The following is a 21,444-nucleotide window of genomic DNA, read 5'->3' as shown; positions in this document are numbered from 1 at the left end:
ACCCCTGTCACCATGGCAACTAGCCCTCTGGAGACCTCCAGTGGGACCAGCAAAGTCCTATTAACTATGGCAACAAGCTCTCTGGAGATCTCTGGTGGGACCAGCAGACCTCCTGTCATCATGGCAACAAGCTCTCTGGAGACCTCCAGTGGGACCAGGGAACCCCTTGTCACCACGGCAACCAGCTCTCTGAAGACCGTCAGTATGACCAGTGGATCCCCTGTCATCATGAAAACTAGCTCTCCTAAGACCTCCAAGGGGACCAGTGGACTCCTGGTCACCATGCCAGCTACCTCTCTCAAGACTCCCATGGGGACCAGTGGCCCCACTAGCCATACTAGCGTAACAACATCCAGCCCAAATAACTCCACAAATGTAAGCAGGAGGGACAAACTAATTCCAGCTCAGGGAACAAATGGCACCCTGCTGGTGGCTGTGCTTGTGGCCCTGCTGGTGGCCGTTGTCCTCGTGGCATCAATCGTGTTGTGGCTCCGGCGGCAGAAGCGGAAGACAGGAGTCCTGACACTGAGCAGAAGTAGAAAACGCAACGGGGTGGTAGATGCCTGGGCTGGGGTCGCCCGGGTGTCTGATGAGGAGGCCATGACAGCGACAGAGGGAACGTCTAGGGGGAACAATGACTCTGACGGCCCCCACAGGGAGGGGTCTGGCCAGCGACCCACACTCACCACTTTCTTTGGTAGACGGAAGTCTCGCCAGGGCTCCATGGCACTGGAGGAGCTGAAGGCAGGGGCAGCCTCCAGCTTAAAGGGGGAAGAGGAGCCGCTGGTGTACAACGAGGATGAGGGTGCAGAGGCCCCTACTTCTAATGGGCCAGAAGTGAGAGAGGTGAAGACCCCTTAATGCTCAAGAATCTCAAGGCTGGAGTTTAGAGCCGTTCCCGCTTTTATCACCTTCCCTCCCATCATCACCAAGAGGTTGATATCCAACCTCCTCATCCGTCACCCAGCCTTTTCACCCAGCACTCTTTGGATTTTAACACAGCATCTTCACCCTCAATCTTCATTCAGCTTCTTAACCCTGGCTCTTCTAGCCACCATCCACACCCAGCATCCACCCCCAGCACCTAGACCAGGGCCTACACCCACTGAACACTTGCAGATGGAACAAATGAAACTTCCTCATCAACCCCTACTTCTCCCCATCACATTTTGGTCCTTGAAACTAGCCGCCGAGTCTCTGGAAATGCCAAGCTTCCTGGATTGATGATTTCTCAGCTGATTCCCCACAGATATCAGAGTCTGAGAAGAAGGAATTGGCAACCCAGCAAGCTCCCACTTCAGGATTACTCTGGAAAGTACATAATGGCCCCATGGATTAGGACATTTGTAGCGGATTAGCCCATGAACTGCCTGTAACTCTGGGTGCCAGTGGTCTGTGCCAGGCTGGCCCAGAGCATGGGCTGGGTGGTGTCACCTCGGGGTGCTTTCAGTGTATCTGTGACAGCCCCAGGCCCCTAGACTGGCCCATGGTCCCAGCTGCCACACTCCCCCCAACTCTGGACAGAGGCGGCCAGAGGCTTCGGTTGTTTCTCCTCCCAAGAGCAGAGGTGAGAATTTTCTGGGCAGGTGTAGTTCTTAGAAGTCTTGGCGTCTGCGTGGGTCCACTCATGCGTGCGGTTTGTGTGCAGGAGGCGAGGACTTGGTGATGTTGTGAAGGACAGTGGGGAGCAGTACAGACAGTGTGAGGGCGGGGCAGGAAAGGCTGCGGAGGCTGGGGAGATGCCACCCTGAGGAGGTGCTGAGAACATAGGCGCCCTTGTCTTTGCTCAGATGGGTGGGGATGGAAAATTTAGTTCTGTCTGTGGCCTGGCGTGAGAGAAAGACTGTATGTGTGACTGAGCGTTGTTCTTCAACTCAGCCTCAAAGTACCCCATAACCCCTACCCCTATCCCCCCCTCCCCTCCCCCCCCCCTCCCGCCACACCCTCCCCCACTTGCCACCCCCAACTCTTTCCATCATCCCCTCCCCTCCCCCCACCACCCCTCCAATGGGCACACTGAGTCCCAGGACTCGCTGATGCTGTTACCCGTTTAATGTGTTTGTGAGAGAGGGAGCTGTGACAGGTCCCAGAACCAGGAGCATCCCTGTGGCTCTGGGATGGAGAAAAGGGGACAAGACCCAGCTGCACTATCTCTGAGACCAGTCCAGGCCAGTGCCCTGGGCACCACGTGGACCCAGAGGCCGTTGGTATTTCCCCAGAACAAAGAGGATTTGCAAAGAGGAAGTTGTTAAGAGGAGCAGTGACCAAGAGCAGACGTACTGACCTACAAAAGAAGAGGCCAAGGGACACCATGGTGGTGTGACTGCCAGGTGGTTTGGATCGGAGGGGATGTGGGAGACAGGGAAAGGGCTGGGTCAGACAGTTCATGGGAGGGTGGGAGAGAGATGGGGAGAGAAGTGGCGGAAAGTGGCCAGGGACCCAACCGGAATGGTGCCACCCACACCTGGGCAAGTGGGGGTGGAAATCTAGTCTTCCCCACACATGTCTGGGTGGCTTTTTTTTTTTTTTTGGGCCATGCCGTGCAAGCAGGAGGGATCTTAGTTCCCCAACCAGGTATGGAACCCGTACCCTTTGTCTAAATAAAAAATAAAACATTTAAAATACTAATTTTGTCCTGATGGTAAAACAACATTTTTCCTCTTTTGCAAAATTGCCAGCACTTTCTAGTATCTTAAATAACAGAATACTTCACACACCCAACCATATATGGTGTTTTATTCTTCATCTTATATTTTAAAACGCATGTTCCTATTTTATTTTGAAAAGTGCACATTATAATCAGTTACAAATACAGCTTTGTCATCCAGTGCAAATTCCAGGTGGAAGAGGATTTTGGTCTTGAAAAATCTAGTCATGTAATTCACTTCTCCAGTCAGGAAAAGGGTCTCAAAGCATGGTTCAAAGTATATCTCATTGCTAAAAGTGGATATTTACACTTCATTTTCCTCTGCATCCATAAGTCTGCTCCTGTTCTGGGAAGGTTTGGGGTCCAGCCATTAGCCATCAGAAAACTCAGGCTATTCTGGAGATCGCCTGTGTATCCCCAGCAATGAGCTGCCAGTGGGTGTCTTCAGGACAGCTAGCCAGACCATGGCCCAGATCCCCAGTGCTGCCAGCCATGGAGAGGGCCACATACTCACTCCTGCATTTGCGCATGCTCCACCTGAAGCCCGCCCACTCCCCATCTTGCCCACCCCACACGCATCTTGACTTCCCTCCAACCTCCTCTTAACCATCAAGATGTTGCTCAAATGTCACTGCCTTTGCGAAGCCGCCCTCGCTGCCTCCATGCCCAGCAGAGGGTTTCTCCTCCACTCCGACAGTGCCTCATGTGACAGTAAGAACAACTGGGCTGTCATCATGCGAAGGTGTCCCCTGTTCCTGTCGTCTTTATGACTCCAGATTCCGGAGCCTGGCATGCTTACCTAATGTGTGTTTACCGAATGGAGGAGTACATGAATGAAAGAATGAGCAAACAGTGTTTTTCACGTAAGCCATGGCAAGATCAGATGTCTTTTGACTTTGTTTTTTGCAGGTACAAAGTTAATTATTAGAGCTAGCACAACAAGTGGGAGAGCGTGTAGAGAAACAGTTTGTTTAGTTAACACAGAGGCAAGGCAGAGATGCTCACACCGAGAGGAAGGGTGGGGGCGTCCCCCCTGTGAGGAGGAGCCAGATCAGTTTTTTTACTGAAACTGGCATCCAGGAGCATGGCCTGAAGGCAGTGCGACTGGAGATGGGAGCATCAGCCTAGTTCAAGTTAGATAGGGTGGGAGTCTGGTCTAAGGCAAAAGAAGAGGTCAGGCTTGAAATATATTTATCCAGAGAATAAGATTTGTAGAACTAATTGACTATTGAGATGATGGGAGGAAGAATGAAGTTAGACTCCAAGGTTTCTGTCTTGGGAGATGAAGATGCTGACATAATTATGTGAAAATGCACAGAGATGAGCAGTTTGGGGAGAAAACATGAGTATTTATGTACTTATGTATTTATTTATATTTTGGCTGCTCTGCACAGCTTGCAGGACATCAATTCCCCAACCAGGGGAATTGAACCCCAGGCCACAGCAGTGAAAATGCTGAATCCTAACCACTAGTGACCAGGGAACTTTCCATGAGTTTGTTTTTAGAATGGTCAGGAGGGATGTTAGAAGTAGAGACCTGAAATTTTGGAGGGATCAGAGCTGGAGAAATAAAGAGTCATCTGAGTTTGCGTAGCAATTTAAATAATGGCACTGATGGATAAATGCATAAATTGTATCATTCATTGTATAAATGAGAAAAGGAAGAGCTGTGGAGAGAATCTTCTTGTGTTCGGGCAAGTTAACTGCTGTTAATAAGCAACTGCCAAATCTCAGGGGTAGAACTCAAAAGAAGATTTTTCTTGCTTATGCAACAATTTAGTGTTGGTATTTGGAGGGCAACCTTCCACGAGCTCACTCAGGGACCCAGGCTCCTTCTATCTTACAGCTCTGCCATTCCTAGGGAGGATCATGGGAAGACTGGAAGTGGCCTGTATCACTTTTGCTCACATTCCACCGGACAGAATTCAGTCACATGGTGGTCTCTTTTCCTAGGGACTGGGAAATGTAGTTTAGCTGTGTACTCAGGAGGGAAGGGGCTTCCCAGGTGGTGGGAGTGGTAAAGAATCTGCCTGCCAATGCAGGAAGAGACATGGGTTCAATCCCTGGGTCAGGAAGATTCCCCTAGAAGAGGGCACGGCAACCCACTCCAGTATTCTTGCCTGGAGAATCCCATGGACAGAAGAGCCTGGTGGGCTACAGTCCATAGGGTCGTAAAGTTGGACATGACTGAAACGGCTTAGCATATATGCTCGCCAGGAGGGAAAGAGGAACAGTCCTCGCCACACTGAGGGGACACCACAATTTGAGGAAGAAGGATTTACAGGAGGCAGAAGAGAGCCTTGAGGAGAGAAACCAAGAGAAAATGACGTCTAGGGGGAAGAAAGGGGGAAATGGTTCGGAGAAGGGCTGTCAGGAGCTAGCCTGGACTAGAGAGAGGCAAGCAAGGATGGAGGCGCGACAATGGAGCTCGAGCTTGAGCTCTTTCGGTTTTGTGCCGCAGGACCCTTGCTTGCCTCACATGAGTCCAGGTCCTGCTGGGGTCGAGTGCCACAGAGGCAGAAATCGGAGAAGGCTGGAAAGAGGCCAGGGTCTAGCAATCAGTCAATGGTCCTAGCAACTTTAGCAGGTGGTTCCGATGAAGAAATGGAATCTCCAGCACTTCTGGAACAGGAACTTGCCTGAAGTCCCAGTACCGTAATTGGCAGTTTCCTGGTTTTCTTGTTCAGAAGCCTGGCTCTAATCTGTTCGGGGACCTGAAAGTACTTTGGGAAGAAGGAAGGGAAGGGAAGTGGCTATTTGCTGAGTTTCTACTCTGTGTCACCCGTGGAGTTTTTCACTTGAGTCTCAGCTGAAACGATGAGGATGGTATTACCCCCATTTTACAGCTAAGGAAATGGAGGAACAGAAAAAGGTAAAAAGGTATCTGAGATCAAAAAGGGTGGACGTAGGATCTCCCCAGTGCCCCATCAGAAAGGCTCGCCAGGGGCTTCCTGGGTGGCTCAGTGGTATTAATAAAGAACCCACCTGCCAATGCAGGAGACACGGGTTTGATCCTGGATCTGGGAAGATCCCACATGGGGAGGAGCAACTAAGCCCGTGTACCACAACAACTGAGCCCACGTGCCCTAGAGCCCGAGCTCCGCAACAAGAGAAGCCACCACAATGAGAAGCCCCTGCAGTGAAACTAGACTAGACCCCACCCACTGCAACTTGAGCAAAGCCAGTGCAGCAATGAAGACCCAGCACGGCCAAAACTAAATAATAAAATTATTGTTTGTTTTTTTTGTTTTATAAAAAACGCTCTCCAGCCCTTGGAGGGAGCACAGGCCCTGGGGCAGGGCTGGGGAGGCTGGTGACTGGCAAGAATAAGAACCTTCCGCTCAAGGAGGAGAGGACTTCTGAGCTATTGTGGCTGAGTGTCCTGGAGGCAGGAGGGTACCCCAGACAGGGGCAGGGCTCTGGTGGGGTGACGCGGCTGGTCAGACTGGCCCCACCCACCTCCCTCCAGCAGCCCCACCCCCAGCTTCCGGCCTCTCCAAACATTGGATCCAGCAGTGGACACACCAGTCGGCCAGCTCCAAGCTCTCATGGACCCTGAAGGTAAAGAAGCCTCCCAGACCTCTCTCCCCTGTGTCCCTGCACCACCTTCTGCCCCTCTTCCGCCCATCCCCGCATCCCATCTCGCCTCGTCCCCAGCCTTCCTCCTCCAAGATCGAGTCTCCGCTGGTCCCCAGCTACTCTCTTACCTACCCCTGTCTCCCTCCAGTCTCTCTGACCCCAGGCACTCTTTTCTGCCCTCCAAAGGCCTCACTCTAGTTTCTCTCTCCACCATGGGTCCCCAGTTGAGCTCTGGGGAAGAAAGGGGCTTGACCTTTGGGAAATTCGGGGATGGCCTGGAAGTGGCCACATCTTTGAGGGTGCTGAAGGTGCAGGGTAGTAGGAGGCTGGAGCAGCTCCGGACTTTGTCCCTCGCTAACAACTCTGGAGGAGTGAGGCAAAGTCCTGTCCCATGCACCGCAAGGGCGGGGGAGGGGGCCTGAGTCCTGTGAGTCCTGGGATTCTAACGCATGTGAGGAGTGATGCCCAGAGGAGGCTGGATGCAGGATGGCACAGGCCAGGCTTTGGAGTCAAAAAACCTCCTGTTTGAATCCAAGCTCCACTAGGAATAGGCTGTGTGACCTTAAGCCAGTCACTTGAGGTCTCAGGGCCCCATTTCCTTGTATCTGCAAAATGATAATACTATTGATAGTTTCCTGCTCCTCAGGTTGAGGATGGGGGCAGGGAGTGACAGGAACATGGAGGGCTCCCCACAGCTTCACAGTCCTCTCCCCAGGCTTCTCCTTCCCCAGCTCTGGCCTCCCTCTCCTGGTCCGACTCTTCTTCAGGGCCCACACCTGGCCCCTCTGGCTTGGCCGTGGAACCAGCTCTTGGGGGGGTCAAGACCAGTTCTTAGTTTAGAAATTATCTCAGAGGACTTCCCTGGTGGTACAGTGGATAGGAATCTGCCTGCCAGTGCAGGGAACATGGGATCAATCCCTGATCTGGGAAGATCCCACAGGCCGCAGACTCCTAAACTCTGTGTGCCCGGAGCTACTGAGCCTGCATGCTGCAACTACTGAAGCCCATGGGCCTAGAGCCTGTGCTCCCGACAAGAGAAGCCGCCACAATGAGAAGCCTGTGCGCTGCAACCAAGAGTAGCCCCCCGCTCACTGCAACTATAGAAAGCTGGTGCAGCAACAAAGACCCAGTGCAACCAAAATTAAGTAAATAAACAAATTATTATTTTTTTTAAAGAAATGATCTCAGAGTTAGAGCTGGGGTTCAGGTCCCATCCAGGCCACCAGCTAGTTGTGTGATCTTGAACAAGATCCTTAGCCTCACTGTGCCTCGGCTTCCTCATTGGGTCATGTGAAAACAGTGCCTACCCTCGGGTTGTGGTGAGGATTAAATGAGATAATACACATCGGGCGCCTGGTACAGAGATCACTCAGTGCAGTTACACTGGTGACGGTGCTGGGTCCTCGCAGTCGTCTCTCCAGCTCCAAGGCCACCCCAGGTTCCAGTTCCACTCTGGGGAAATGTGCTTGGTGTGTCAACTCAAACTCCTCTGGTGCCACCAGCTCCATCTCTGTTCATGTCTCGCCAGCTTCCCACTCAGACCGGAAACCTCAGGGTCACCTTTGACAGCTCCCTCTCCCTTGAACCCCAATATCCAGACAGTTGCTGTGTCCTATGGATTTACCTCCACGTCTTTCTGGTCCCGCCTCCCTCTGGGGGAGCCTTCCTCTGAGTGGCGGCCTTCACACATGAGATGACACTGATGTTTAACCAAGCCAGAAGGGTTGGTGCTGGGATCACTGACCGGGAGTTAAGCCAGGAGGGAGTAGTCAGATCAGTGGGGTGAGGCAAAGGCTGGGGACGCAGAGGAGAGGAGGGGCGAGGACAGAGTTGGGCCAAAAGCAGATGGCAGGCTGGGACTTCCCTGGTGGTCTAGGGGCCAAGACTCTGTGCTCTCAATGCAGGGGACCTTGGTTCGGTCCCTGGTCAGGGAACAAGATCCTGCATACTGCAACTAAAGATCCTGCACACTGCAGTGACCAAGACCTGGCACAGCCAAATTTTATTTTATTTATTTATTTTTTAAAATATAAATTTATTTATTTTAATTGGAGGTTAATTACTTTACAATATTGTATTGCTTTTGCCATACATCAACATGAATCCGCCACAGGTATACACGTGTTCCCCATCCTGAACCCCCCCTCCCTCCTCCCTTCAAATTTTAAAAGAAGAAGGAGAAGCAGATGGCAGGCTGGTGGCCAAAGTGTGAGCAGGGTGGGAATCCCAGGTCTGGGGGTGTGGAATGCAGGAGGCAGTCCCTGTAAACAGACGTTCTCCCTTTACCCTCTATCTTGGTTCACTGCTTCCTTGCCTAGGCTGTTGGAATAGCCTTGCAACTTGTATCTTTCAGGGCTTCCCAGGTGGCTCAGACAGTAAAGAATCTGCCTGCCATGTGGGAGACCTGGGTTCAATCCCTGGGTTGGGAAGATCTCCTGGAGGAGGGCGTGACAACCCTCTCCAGTATTCTTGCCTGGAGAACTCCATGGACAGAGGAATCTGGCGGGTTACAGTCCATGCAGTTGCAAAGAGTTGGACACAACTGAGAGACTAAGCACATTACATCTTTCAAGAACCCTAGGCGTGAGACTTCCCAGGTGGTCCAATGGCTAAGACTCTAGGCTCCCAATGTAGGGGGCCTAGGTTTGATCCCTGGTCAGGGAACTAGATTCCACACACCACAGCTAAATATCCCACACGCCAAAACTAAAAAGATCAAAGATCCCGGCGGGGGCGGGGCAGAGGGAGGCTGCAACTGAGACCTGGCACAGCATTTATTTAAATAAATAAATAAATAAATATTTTTTAAAATCTTAAAAAAAAAAAAAGAATCCTAGGTACAACTTGCACATGGAAACTTAAAAGTGCATTTTTCATTATGTGACTTCAGATCAAAAGTTTGATGGATTTGCCATTGCCTGTTAAGTGAGACCCTAACTGTTTCCTGTTATTCAGGGCCTGCTCAGTCTGGCCCCTTCCTCCCACTCAGCCCCCTCTCGCACCATGGGCACCTTCAGTTCCATAACCCTCAGGCCTCCCTCTGCCCATCCAGCCCCAGCCTTCTCTTACTGCTCTCTCCTTAACAGCAGGTCTCAATCCCCTTTGGCTCTCTTTGGAGGTCATTTCGCCTCTCTAGGGAGAGAAAGGGAAAAGAAAACTTTTATCTGGAAGCCAGGGTGCTAAGCAGCCTCTGTCTCCATCTGGTGTTTGCCAAATGGATCAACAAATAAGTAGATGGGAGAACAAAGCTGCCAGAGTCAGACACCTGGGTTCAAAGACACTAGCTGAGTGGGTGTTGGCTCAGGCCCTTAACTTGAGCCGCCCATTTCCTCCTCATTGGAACCCTGCGCTTTTTTCATGAAACTGACTCTCAGAGAGGTTAGGAAATTGCCTTAGGTCACCCAGCATGTAGGTGATGGAGCCGGGATTCAAATTAGGCATTTCCGACCAACCCTGCCCCTGCCCCCCATCCAGACTATTCCTACTGCACCAGGAGACAGAACGCTGGATCCCTGGATTGGCTTGTAGAATTCTGTGAATAGTGATATAATAAATATAGAATAATTAAAAAATAATTTAGTGAATTATGTGATAAGGTGGGATAAGTGAGGGGACTCTGGGTCAGCCTGCTTAGACTTATCCTGCCTTCACACACTTCGGAGCTGTGTGAACTTTGGGCAAATTACTTTCTTATTCAGTGCCTCAGTTTCCTTATCTGTAAAAGGGGGATAATAATAGTACCTACCTTATGAGTGTTGTTGGGAGGATTAAATGTATTAATATGTAGAAAATGCTAGGGACAGGGCTACGGAAGGACAATACGTGTTCGCTGTTATTATACACAATGTCACTTCAGATTCTATCTTAGACAAGTGGTAGCAGGCACCAGAGTTTTAAGAAAAACCTATAAATGCAAAACCTTTAAAACTGACATCTATTTAATTTTTTTTTTCCAGTCAGTTGGGGAAAACCATCATCACTTGCTTTTAGCTGGAACATTTTGTCAACCTCATATAAGTCACTGTTGTTCCAAGCACAAGCCATATGGTTGCACACGGTTACACCCGGTCACACATCAAATTAAGAACAGAAACTTGTGGTATTTGTCTTACGTGCATTTGTAGAACCTGCCTTTGTGCCAGTTCATCAAAAGCATGATCAAGTACTTATTACATGATTGGAGGAAAGATGCAGGATGGGAGCTCTGATTCTAACCCATTTGCTCTTGGTACCAAGCCACTGGCCAGTTAGGGCAACATAGAGAAATCAGTTAATAGGGATTCTCTGGTGGTCGAGTGGTTAAGAATCCACCTTGGAATGCATGGGATGCTGGTTTGATCCCTGGTCGGGAAACTAAGATTCCACATCCGTTGGAGCAACTAGGCCCGTTCGCCACAACTACTGAGCCAAGCATTCCAGAGCCTGTGCACCAATAGAGAGGTTTGTGTACGACAACAGATGGCAAGTGCTGCCGTAATTAAGACCCAGCACAAGTAAGACCTGATGCAGCCAAATAAAAGAATGAGGAACGTTTTTTAAAAAATCAGTCAACAATCCAGAATCCAGACGAGAATAGCAAAAGTGCCAGTGGTGGGAGGTGGGAGGTGGGAGGAGGAATCTTCAAATATTCTGCCAGAGTCTTCAGTTTATCTGCATCGTTTTACATTATTTGTAAAGAAATAAATGCAGGAAATTTCCCCAAATGCTTTGTGGGCGTGCATGCTCAGTCGGTTCAGTCATGTCTGACTCTTTGTGACCCCATGGATTGTAGCCTACCAGGCTTCTCTTTCCATGAGATTTCCCAGGCAAGAATACTCAAGTGGGTTGCCATTTCCTCCTCCAGGAGATCTTCCTGACTTAGGGATCGAACCCTCATCTCTTCCATCCAGCAAGAGGCAGGCGGATTCCTTACATCTAGCGCCACCTGGGAAGCCCCACTCCCCAACCCCCCGTCCAGATGCTTCAGATTCCCTCAAAAACAGAGATGCCAGTTTTTCAAATCCTCTCCCCCTGCAGTGGAAGCACAGTCTTAACACTGTACTATCAGGGGAGTCCCAGAGATGCCAATATTAAAAAAAATTCTGGAATAACCAATGAAGAAAGTATTGCCTTGAGAGATCAAGGTGACACCTCACAGGGTCACACTATAATCTCTGAAGTCCAGGTGTCTTGAGAGACTATTTACATAGAACAACAGTGAGGATAAAAACGGGACAGACAGGGCTTACAGCTGTTTCCTCAGTGCTGCAACTTCTGCTCAGGCAGCTGCAAAAACAGACTGCTTCTCTTGTGCAGGTCCTTTCAGCTTCAGCAGCTAATTAGGAGAGCCTTATTTTCAAAGCTCCCCACAGGAATTTCTGTTGTTCGAAATGCACAAGAGAGTTGGGGCTTAAAGAAATCCAGATGTATTTATTTGTTTTTCAGGAACATTCTGCATTTACAATAGCTGATCTTGCCTAAGAGAGCCAGACAGGAAGCCCTGCTGGAGGAGGCAGTGTGGTTCTAAAGCTAAAACTACCTTCTTTGGACAGGGGAGACCAGGGTCCACGTTGGTCATTTCCTTTTCTTTTCTTCTAATTTTTTTTGTTTGTTTGTTTGTTTTGTTTTGCTGGAATGCATGGCCTACGAGATCTTAGTTCCCCAACCAGGGATTGAAACCAGGTCCTTTGCAGTGAAAGCACAGAGTCCTAACCAGTGGGCCACCAGGAAAGTCCCATTTTCTAGCTCTGTTCTTTAGGTAATTTCCCTTTGCATTTCTGAACCTAGGTTCCCTGTCTTAGTGACCTCTATCATGAAGAAGGGCAGTAGGTAGGATTTGTGACTTTGTGTATATATACATATATAGGCTTCCCAGGTAGCTTAGCTGGTTAAAGAATCTGCCTGCAATGCAGGAGACCTCAGTTTGATTCTGGGTCAGGAAGTTCCCCTGGAGAAACGATAGGCTACCCACTCCAGTTGCCTGGAGAATCCCCACGGACAGAGGAACCTGGCAAGCTACAGTCCATGGGGTTGCAAAGATAGTGACTAAGCACAGCACACCACACATATATATATAGCAAGTGTCAGGCATCTGGCACTCACCAAGGTATAGTAGTCACACAGGTTCTCATCCTGTGGTTCAGAAGCTCTCAATTCTGTTATGAATTAGAATTAAGTTACCACATTCCAGACCAGTTACATTAGAATCTCTGGGGGTGGGGCCAAAACATTATATACATTTGGCACAGCTCTCTGGATAATTCCATTGTATAGCCAAGGTTGAGGATCACTGCTCTATTCATCCTCCCCAGAAATTTCTTTGACCTTATCCTAAGCGAAGGTCCTCTCTCTCCTTTCCATTTTTATCTGTTTTACTTTTTCATTATAGAGAAACTTCAAATGTACACAAGATAGATAGAAAAGTATGATGAATTCTCACATACTCATCATCCAGCTTCAATAACCACCAACTTTTGGCCAATCCAGTCCCATCCATGCTCCCCCACCCTTTTCTTTTGGCGGTGCCACTCCACATGTAGGCTCTTAGTTCCTTGACCAGGGATTGAACCTGGTCCCCTTGCAGTTAAAGGATGGAGTCTTAACCACTGGACTGCCAGGGAAGTCCCCATACCCTTTAATTACTAACTTCCAAGACTATCTTAAAGGAAACCCAGGTCTCAAATATTTCCATACATAAATATATCAATATTTTGTTATTTTTAAACTGTTTTTAAAATATAATTTTTTTTGTATCACAACCATAACCCGCTTCAAAAAATATTTCCTTAATGTTACCAAATACCCAGTCAGTGTTCGGATTTTCAACTGTTTCGTAAATGTTCTAATTTGATTTCAATTTGTTTGTTTGAAGTAGGATCCAAATAAGATCCATTGTGACTGGTTAGTATGGGTTTAGATTCTTTTAATCTTTGGTTTCCCTTGCAATATACGGGTGGTGCTAGAGGTAAAGAACACTCTGGCCAATGCAGGAGACTGTAAGGGACTCAGGTTGGATCCTGGGGTTGGGAAAATCCTCTGGGGGAGGGTATGGTATCCCACTCCAGTATTCTTGCCTAGAGAATCCCATGGACACAGGAGCCTGGTGAGCTATAGCCAATAGGGCTCCAAGAGACAGACCCAACTGAAATGACTTAGCACACATACACGGAGAAGAAACTGGGCTATCTTCTAGAGAGTTTCCTATGGTCTGAGTTTGGCTGGCTGTATCCCTGTGGTATGGTTTAACACATTCTTCTGTCTTCCGGTTTTCTTGTGAATTGGCGGTTGTGTTTAGAAGTGTGATCTGACTCTGGTTCAGCTCTTTTGCCAAGAATATTCCACAGGTTGGGGGGTGCTCTGTCCGGAGTGCCCAGTATCTGGTTGACTTTCCTCTTGATGTTGGCTTTTGATCCAGTCCTTGGATCCACCGGGTTACTAGTGTTGCAAAATGATTCCTGCCTTTTGGCAGACTATTGGTTCTTGTTTTTATTTAAGTAGACAATTCGAAGCTTTTTGGTAAATTTACCAAGTTATGCCACTATCACCAGACCATTTCCATCACCCCAGTAAGATGCCATGTTTAATTTTTGGCCCCAGACAATCACTCATCTGATGTCTTGTCTCTCTCCATTCACCTTTTCTGGATGTTTCATATAAACCAAGGTATACAACAGGTGGTTTTGTGTGAGCACTTGTTCTTAGCCTTTCTGCGCATCTGAATCCCACAGGGAGCATTTCCAAAACTTGGCTTCATAGGAACCACCCTGGAAAGATTTTGATTTGATTGATCTGGGATGGACCTGAGCAGCAGAGTCCGGAAAGCTCCCAGAGGATTCCGATGTGCAGCCCAGGGGGAGGGCCCTCCTTTCTCAACTTCCCTCCCCCACCCCTCCCTTCCCGTGACCATGTGGCTTCGGCCTCAGAAACAATCTTCCATCTGCCCCAACCCCCACCCCCACCCCACCCCGGCTCTTCCATTGGTTTCTGCCCAGTTCAGGGCTTCCTCACTTTCTGTCCAGCCAGTTGCCCCAGCCTCCTTTTGCCTCCCAACCCGTCTCCAGTTGTTGGCTGAAGTGACCTTTCTAGAACTAAGTCATAATCATACCATTCCCTCCTTTAAAATTCTATGATGACTCCCAGGATTTGTCCAAAGTTCTCTGCTAATTGGTTTAGCCCCCTTTTCACTCTGGCCTCAAGCTCGAGACATTTCTCCCATGAATCCTCCACAGCCCTCCCTCACCTCCCTTATCTTCTTGCTTCTGAACCTCGAGCACTTGCTCTTTTGTGTCTTGCCCTCCCTCCTCCCCACCCCCTCACCCCTGCCTGGCAAACGTGATTCATCCTTTAAGACCACTAAGACTCCCCGCTTCCTCAGGGACGGTTAGTCACTTCTTCCTTTTCGCGCGGGGTAAATGCTTCATTCATCCCATCAGCAAACACACCTACTGTGTGCCAGTGTTCCTGCTGTTGTTCAGTCACCCAGTCGCGTCTGACTCTGCAGCCCCATGAACTACAGCACACCAGGCTGCCCCGTCCTTCAGCATCTCCCGGAGCTTGCTCAAATTCATGTCCATTGAGTCAGTGATGCCATCCAACCACGTCATCCTCTTGCCCTCTTCTCCCGCCTTCAATCTTTCCCAGCATCAGAGTCTCTTCCAGTGAGTCAGCTCTTCGCATCCTGTGGCCAAAGTATTGAAGCTTCAGCATCAGTGCTTCCAGTGAATATTCAGGGTTGAATTTCCTTTGTGTTCTTGAGGATGTTAGAAATATAAACTCCCTGAATTTTCATAACAAGTCTATGGGGTTATCAGTGCTATTCCTATTACAGTTGGGACAGAGAAGGTCCCCTGAAAGGTAGAGCCACCTGCCCAGGATCCCTTAGTTAAATGTAATAGAAGCAGTATTGGAACCCATACTGAGTGGTCCTGGAGTCTGGGCTCTGATTCCTTCCACTGTGCCACCTCTCTGCTCAAATAAGTATCATCAAACACATAGTTTCAAACTAAACAATATAAGGGGACTTCCCTGGTGATCCAGTGGTTAAGACTAGGTGCTCCCAATGGGGTGCAAGTTTGATCCCTGGTAGGGGAATTAAGATCCCACATGCCTTTTGCATGACCGAAAGATAAAAATAATGTGAAACTGGACTTCCCTGGCGGTCCAGTGGTTAAGAATCTGCCTGCCAATGCAGGAGACATGACGAGTTTGATCTCTGGTCCAGGAAGATTCCACATTCCTTGGGGGCAATTAAGTCCTCGGGCCACAACTATTGAAGCCCACCGCCCTGGAGCTCATACTCGGCACCAAGAGAAGCCACTGTGATGAGAAGCCTCTAGGCACAACTAGAGAAAAGCCTTTGCAGCAACGAGAACCCAGTGCAGCCAAAAGTAAATAATTTTTAAAATAATATGAAATTGTCAATATGCAAGCCGCACACTTGTTTGGGTCAGCGTGCCGGGCACTTGGGCTATAGCAGAAAATTCAGTGGACCTCTTGGCCCCAGGGGAGAAAACACCAGCAGAGGATGACATTGATGGATGAACAAGGAGCTGGGTGAGCACGTGACCTGGTTTAGGGGGTCTGTGAGAGCCCCCAGCCAAGGAAGTGATGACTAAGGGAAGATCTGAAGAGGACAGAGAGGTGAAGGGGGAGTCTGGGGTGAGGGTGAGGAAAGGGACTTCAGGGGGCAGAAACAACCTTAGAATACCATAGGTGAAGGCCTGAAAGCTAAGAGAAAGAGCTGCCCATTCTGCCACCCAGCAGTTAGTACCTGGCACAGAGCAAGCGCTCAGCAAGGATTTGTCCAAAGAATAAATGGAAAGAAGTCAAGAGAGCTGGCACTAATACAGTGAAAGTGAGGCTTTGAGCAGGAGAGCGATCCACTTAAATTTCCGTTTTTACGGTTTGATTTTTAAAGTCAGGTTTAATGAGGTATAATCACAGACAGTAAAACTCACCCTTTCCTGTGTCAACTTCTGTGAGTCATAACAAGTGCATCAGTACTGTAGCCACCATCACAGACAAAATCTAGGCTGGTTCAATCACATCCCCGAACTGGGTGCTGCTCTCTTTGTGGCCAGGCCCTCTCCCGCCCTCAGGCAACCCCTGTTCTGTTCTCTGTTGCATCATTTTGCTTTTTCCAGAACATGGTTACATAGATGGACTCAAATAACATGTCACTTTTTTTTTTTTTTGGCTGCGCTGGGTTTTTGTCACTGCATTTGGGGTCCCCTGCATTGGAAGGCAAATTCTTAACCACTGGGCCACCAAGGAAGTCCCAGCGTGTCGTTTTTTGAATTTGGCTTCTTTACTTAGAATAATGCATTTGAGATGTGTGCCTGTTGGGTGTATCAGTAGTTCATTTCGTTTTTCATTGCCAAGTCGAATTCGTTGTATACATGCATCACAGTTTGTTTATCTGATACTCACCAGTCCAAAAATTCAAATTCACTTTAAAAAGTAAACATCACAGCACCTGGGTCTGAATGGAGTGGGGGCCTTTGCATCCACCTCTGCTCTTTGTTCACTGGCCTTTTGCCTGGCTGGATCGTGAATGGTGGAGACAGGACTATGTCTTTTTCATTGACTTTGTTCCCAGCACCTGGCCAGGGCACAGCTGGTTCTGAGGAGGGAATGGGAAGCCGCTTGGGTCGTTGCAGACAAGAACATGGGGAAGGAGGGTCAGGTGCAAGCACGGAGATCTGTGGCTGGGGTGGGGAGGAGCAGGTGCTTGGTTTTGGGAAAGAAAGGTTGAAAAAGAAGAGCTTTGGGCTTCACAGATGGCTGAGTGGTAAAGAATCCACCTGCCAATGCAGGAGATGGCAACACTCCAGTATTCTTGCCTGGAAAATTCCATGGACAGAGGAATGTGGCAGGCTACAGTCCTCGAGGTCACAAAGAGTCAGACACAACTGAGCGACTGAGCAGGCATGCACCCTCTGAGAGTAGAGAAAGCCAGACTGTCTGGCCTTAACTTCAACTTGGTGCAGGACTTCCTGGTGGTCCAGTGGTTAAGATTCCATGCTCCCAATGCAGGGGGTATAGATTCAATCCTTGCAGTGGGGGGGAGGACTAAGATCCCCACATGTGGCGTGGCCAAAAAACAAAATCTTCAACTCGGAGTGAAAGTAGGGGAAACAAAACCAAACAACCCCCTTTACAGGCTATCGAATTGTCACCTCTGCCCACTTCAAGCTAAGTCCATCTACAGCGCCCTCCACGAGGCTGTAGTTCTTCTCTTGACTAACAGATGGCAATGTTGCACCATTGTGTGGTCACCCCACTCATTTCAACAGACACAGGGGCCCGGCAAACCAGCAGTAAGGACCTCAGGGAACACTTTGTCCTTAACGCTTAAAGGGCTCGGCCACACTCCTGAAGCTCTGTCTCAAAAAGCAAAGGCTCAAACACAATCTCCCCATGTTCTTTCCTCCTTATACAACTCCATCTCTAGAGAGAAGGCATGTTTTGGAGGGCAAAGGTGAAGCACAGATGCCCATGACCCTGAGGCCTGGCTAGTGTGACTCTGCTGTCAGTTTGCTTTGTGACCTCAGTTGACTTGCCTTTCCTTTCTGGTCCAGTCTCCATGTCTATAAAAAGCTGAACTTCCAGCTTTAAAATTCTTGGTGCTATGGAGAAGACAGGGATCGGAAAGACATACAGCTCATGTTCTCCTGGGAGCTTCAGCTAGTAAATAACCCATCCTTCTATGCAAGGCAGATGGAAAAGCTGCAGAATGACATTTTAGGTGGCTGCATGTCTCTTATAGTTGACAAATAGCTGTTGATCCAGCATTAGATTTACCAGATACAATACAGGGCAGTCAGTTGAATCTCAGATAACTGACAGATAATTTTTAAGAGTAAGCATGTCCTAAATATTGCCTAGAATATATTTACACTAAAAAAACTTTGATGTTTGTCAGAAATTTAAATTTAACTAGGGGACTTCCTGGTGGTTCAGTGGTTAAGAATCTGCCTGCCAATGCAAGGGACACAGGTTCGATCCCTGGTTCCGGAAGCTCTCACGTGAGCCCGAGCACCCTGGAGTCCATGATCTGCAACAAGAGAAACCACCACAGTGGTGCCTGCGCACTGTAACTCGAGAGTAGCCCCTTGTTGCACAGAGATTGCACACAGCAATGAAGAGCCCGTGCAGCCAAAAATAAATAAATACATAAGTTTAACTAGGTGTCCTGTATTTTCATTCGGTCAATCTGGCAACCTTGTTCAGCTTACAAGGTCTACCCAATGCCTCAGCCCCTCTCCCAGGACCCCCAGATCTTCACCCTGACTGGCTAGTGCCCAGTTCAGCCAGCTGTTAAATATTTTGACCATCACCCGACTATCAGAAAGGCAGCCAACATGTAATGCCGTTCTCTCTCTTTCCCTCCCAGGCCTGGCGCGTCTGCTGCCTCCTGCCACTCTGGCCGCCCTGGCAGACAGCTGGCTCCGAGAGGACTGCCCAGGCCTCAACTACGTGGCCTTGGTCTCGGGGACAGCCCCCTCGCAGGCGGTGTTGTGGGCCAAGTCCCCAGGGGTGCTGGCAGGGAGGCCTTTCTTTGATGCCATCTTTGCCCAAGTCAACTGCCAGGTCTCCTGGTTCCTCCCTGAGGGATCAAAGCTGGTGCCTGTGGCCAAAGTGGCCGAGGTCCGGGGCCCTGCCCACTGCCTGCTGCTAGGGGAGCGGGTGGCCCTTAACACGCTGGCCCGCTGTAGCGGAGTTGCCAGCATGGCTGCTGCTGCGGTAGAGACCGCCAGGGGGACCGGCTGGGCCGGGCATGTGGCAGGCACGAGGAAGACTACCCCAGGCTTCCGGCTGGTGGAGAAATACGGGCTCCTAGTGGGCGGCGCTGCCGCCCACCGCTATGACCTCGGCGGGCTGGTGATGGTGAAGGACAACCATGTCCTGGCAGCCGGTGGTGTGAAAAAGGTGTCTATCTGTCCAGCTGAGCCCCTACCCTGGCCCTGCTCCAACCCCAGCCCCCATCACAGTCCTTCCCCGCTACCAGGGACCCCCAGCCACTCCTTGGTGAAACAGTGATGGCCTGGGCCGGGGTGGGATGTGAGACTCCTCGACCCCTCAGAGGATCCATCTGTGAAGGGAGGGGTTGGACTTGCTTCTTCTCCAGCCTTCTTCAGCTGGTTGGTATGATGCTCCAGGGCAAAGGACGAACTATTGGAAGCCAGTGTTGATGACTACAACCTTGGGCAGGTCACTCGAACTCCCTGGACCTGTTTCCTTTATGTGAAACTGTGCTTGAAGACCTCTCTGAGTCTTAATATTCTGAGTTGATTGCACTCAGGTCCAAATGCCAAAGTGTGCTGAATCTGGCCTTTTTTGCCTTGCAAAAATGGTAATTTCATGTGGTTTCACCTAATGTGTGTGTGCTAATGTGTAAGAAGCCATTTCCACTCCCCGTTTCCTCGTGAACCCCAAGTGTTAGTCACTCAGTCGTGTCCGACTCTTTGCCACCCCGTGGTCTGTGGCCCGCCAGGCTCCTCTGTCCATGGGATTCTCAAGGCAAGAATATGAGAGTGGGTTGCCATGAACCCCAAGCTCATTATCTGGAGCCTTTCGCGTGGCAGTCCCAGCTCACTTGCCCTGGGGCGGCCAGGTGCCACCTGGTCTCACTGTCACCCCTGCGGCCTGCCAGGCGGTGCGGGCGGCGCGACGGGCGGCCGACTTTGCCCTGAAGGTGGAGGTGGAGTGCAGCAGCCTGCAGGAGGCTGTGGAGGCGGCCGAGGCAGGAGCGGACCTCGTCTTGCTGGACAACTTCAGGCCTGAGGTGAGGCCGGGGCGGCTTTCTGGGGAGGGGCCGGGTCGGGGGCTCTCACGTCTGCCCGGTTCGTGTCCCGCAGGAGCTGCACCCCACGGCCGCCGCGCTGAAGGCCCAGTTCCCCAGTGTGAGTGTGGAGGCCAGCGGGGGCGTCACGCTGGCCAACCTCCCGCGGTTCTGTGGGCCCCACATCGATGTCATCTCTCTGGGGATGCTGACGCAGGCGGCCCCGGCCCTCGATTTCTCCCTCAAGCTGTTTGCTGAAGGGGCCACTCCAGTGCCCCACGCCCGCCGCTCCTAAAGCCAACCAAGGAGGCTACCCAGGCAGTGGGTAAGGTGGTTTCATGGAACCCTCAAGGTTTCTTTAAGTCCAGCGGCCACCAGGACACTTTGGCGTTGGACTGTGCTGAGGCCGGCTCTGCCACGCGCTGCCTGGGGGACTGCGAAGGACTGACGTCACCTCCGCTCACTTCAGTTTCCTAATCTGTAAAATGGGTCTAATCAACCTTACGGACTCCTTGGGGGTGATAATTAGCACAGAGTAAATGCTCAGTAAATGTTAGAAATTGCCATCATTCATCTGTTCTAAGACGCACTTTTTTTTCCCTCCACACACTGAAGTCGCCTTTAACTGACAGCATCTAATGGTTCCTGTCAGACAGACATGGGTTGTCACGTAGCCCTTGTGGTCTGTGCATGCGGCTTATAGGTACAACGTGATAACAATCTATGTGGAAATTAGTCTTCCAACAAGCATAAAATAAGAAAGGACTGGTTTGACAGTTTTCTTTTTGAGTAAGTGTGTGTGTTTCTGGGCCCCCAGGCGGTGCAGACATAAAAGAATCTGCTTGCTGATGCACGAGATGCAAGAGACATGGGTTCGATCCCTGGGTTGGGAAGTTCCCCTGGAGAAGGAAATGGCAACCCACTCCAGTATTCTTACCTGGAAGATCTCATGGACAGAGGAGCCTGGTGGGCTACAGTCCACGCAGTCGCAGAGTCTGACATGACAGAACACTCCATGCAACGTGATGTGTGTTTTACAATCATTGGTGTCTTATATTTAAGGATATGTGGACCCAGTCTGATGTCCAGCTGGAATATTACACTTGGTTAACGCCCATGTTGTACTGATGACTAAGTATTTCATGTTTCGCCTCTGGCTACTATTACCATCTCTTTGGTTGGAGGTGAGAACCTGTTCATTCTTCACTTTTGGGGTCCCCAACAGACTCCACCACCCATCCTTCTCCAGATGAAACCCCCATTGGGTGCTGAAGGCCTTTTAGGATATCATTAGTTGGGAGAGGTACGCAGCTGCTGAGCCTCTGAGAGGACCAGAGCCTAGGTCAGTTAGGAAGTAAGGAAGGAAAAAAAAAAAAAAAGGAAGTAAGGAAGGGATGGGTGGGGGCCCGTGTTCAGATATCAGACTTCATTCCATGCTAGGTCAGGACTCAGAGGT

At 49.9% G+C, this 21,444-nt stretch overlaps 2 protein-coding genes across 4 annotated transcripts in view; both read left to right on the top strand.

Moving 5' to 3' along the window:
- The window catches only part of SPN (sialophorin), a 4,127-nt gene extending 1,544 nt beyond the window's left edge, over nucleotides 1-2,583 (top strand). For both annotated transcript variants that reach the window (XM_040258880.1, XM_040258876.1), the window contains one exon: nucleotides 1-2,583. This exon is cut by the window's left edge and continues 502 nt beyond it. In XM_040258880.1, coding sequence (XP_040114814.1) covers nucleotides 1-861 — 861 coding nt within the window. In that variant the 3' untranslated portion in view covers nucleotides 862-2,583.
- Nucleotides 2,584-6,141: 3,558 nt separating this feature from the next.
- QPRT (quinolinate phosphoribosyltransferase) lies at nucleotides 6,142-21,105 on the top strand. Of its 2 annotated transcripts, XM_040259367.1 has the most exons (4): nucleotides 6,142-6,208; nucleotides 18,600-19,135; nucleotides 19,860-19,991; nucleotides 20,065-21,105. In XM_040259367.1, the coding sequence occupies exons 1-4, from the start codon at nucleotides 6,196-6,198 to the stop codon at nucleotides 20,281-20,283; spliced, it is 900 nt and encodes a 299-aa protein (XP_040115301.1). In that variant the 5' UTR covers nucleotides 6,142-6,195; the 3' UTR covers nucleotides 20,284-21,105. The 2 variants fall into 2 exon arrangements, with proteins under 2 accessions (XP_040115301.1, XP_040115293.1); XM_040259359.1 differs by having other exon boundaries at nucleotides 19,860-21,105.
- The last annotated feature ends 339 nt before the right edge of the window (nucleotides 21,106-21,444 follow it).

This window comes from Oryx dammah, unplaced genomic scaffold (genome assembly GCF_014754425.2).
Source record: "Oryx dammah isolate SB20612 unplaced genomic scaffold, SCBI_Odam_1.1 HiC_scaffold_2, whole genome shotgun sequence".
In the NCBI taxonomy this organism is placed as follows: domain Eukaryota; kingdom Metazoa; phylum Chordata; class Mammalia; order Artiodactyla; family Bovidae; genus Oryx; species Oryx dammah.
This window is presented reverse-complemented; position numbering and strand designations above follow the sequence as displayed.

Coding starts and splice junctions, on each gene's coding strand:
- QPRT (XM_040259359.1), top strand. Junction 19,136..19,859: donor CAGCCGGTGGTGTGAAAAAG/GTGTCTATCTGT, acceptor GCGGCCTGCCAG/GCGGTGCGGGCGGCGCGACG.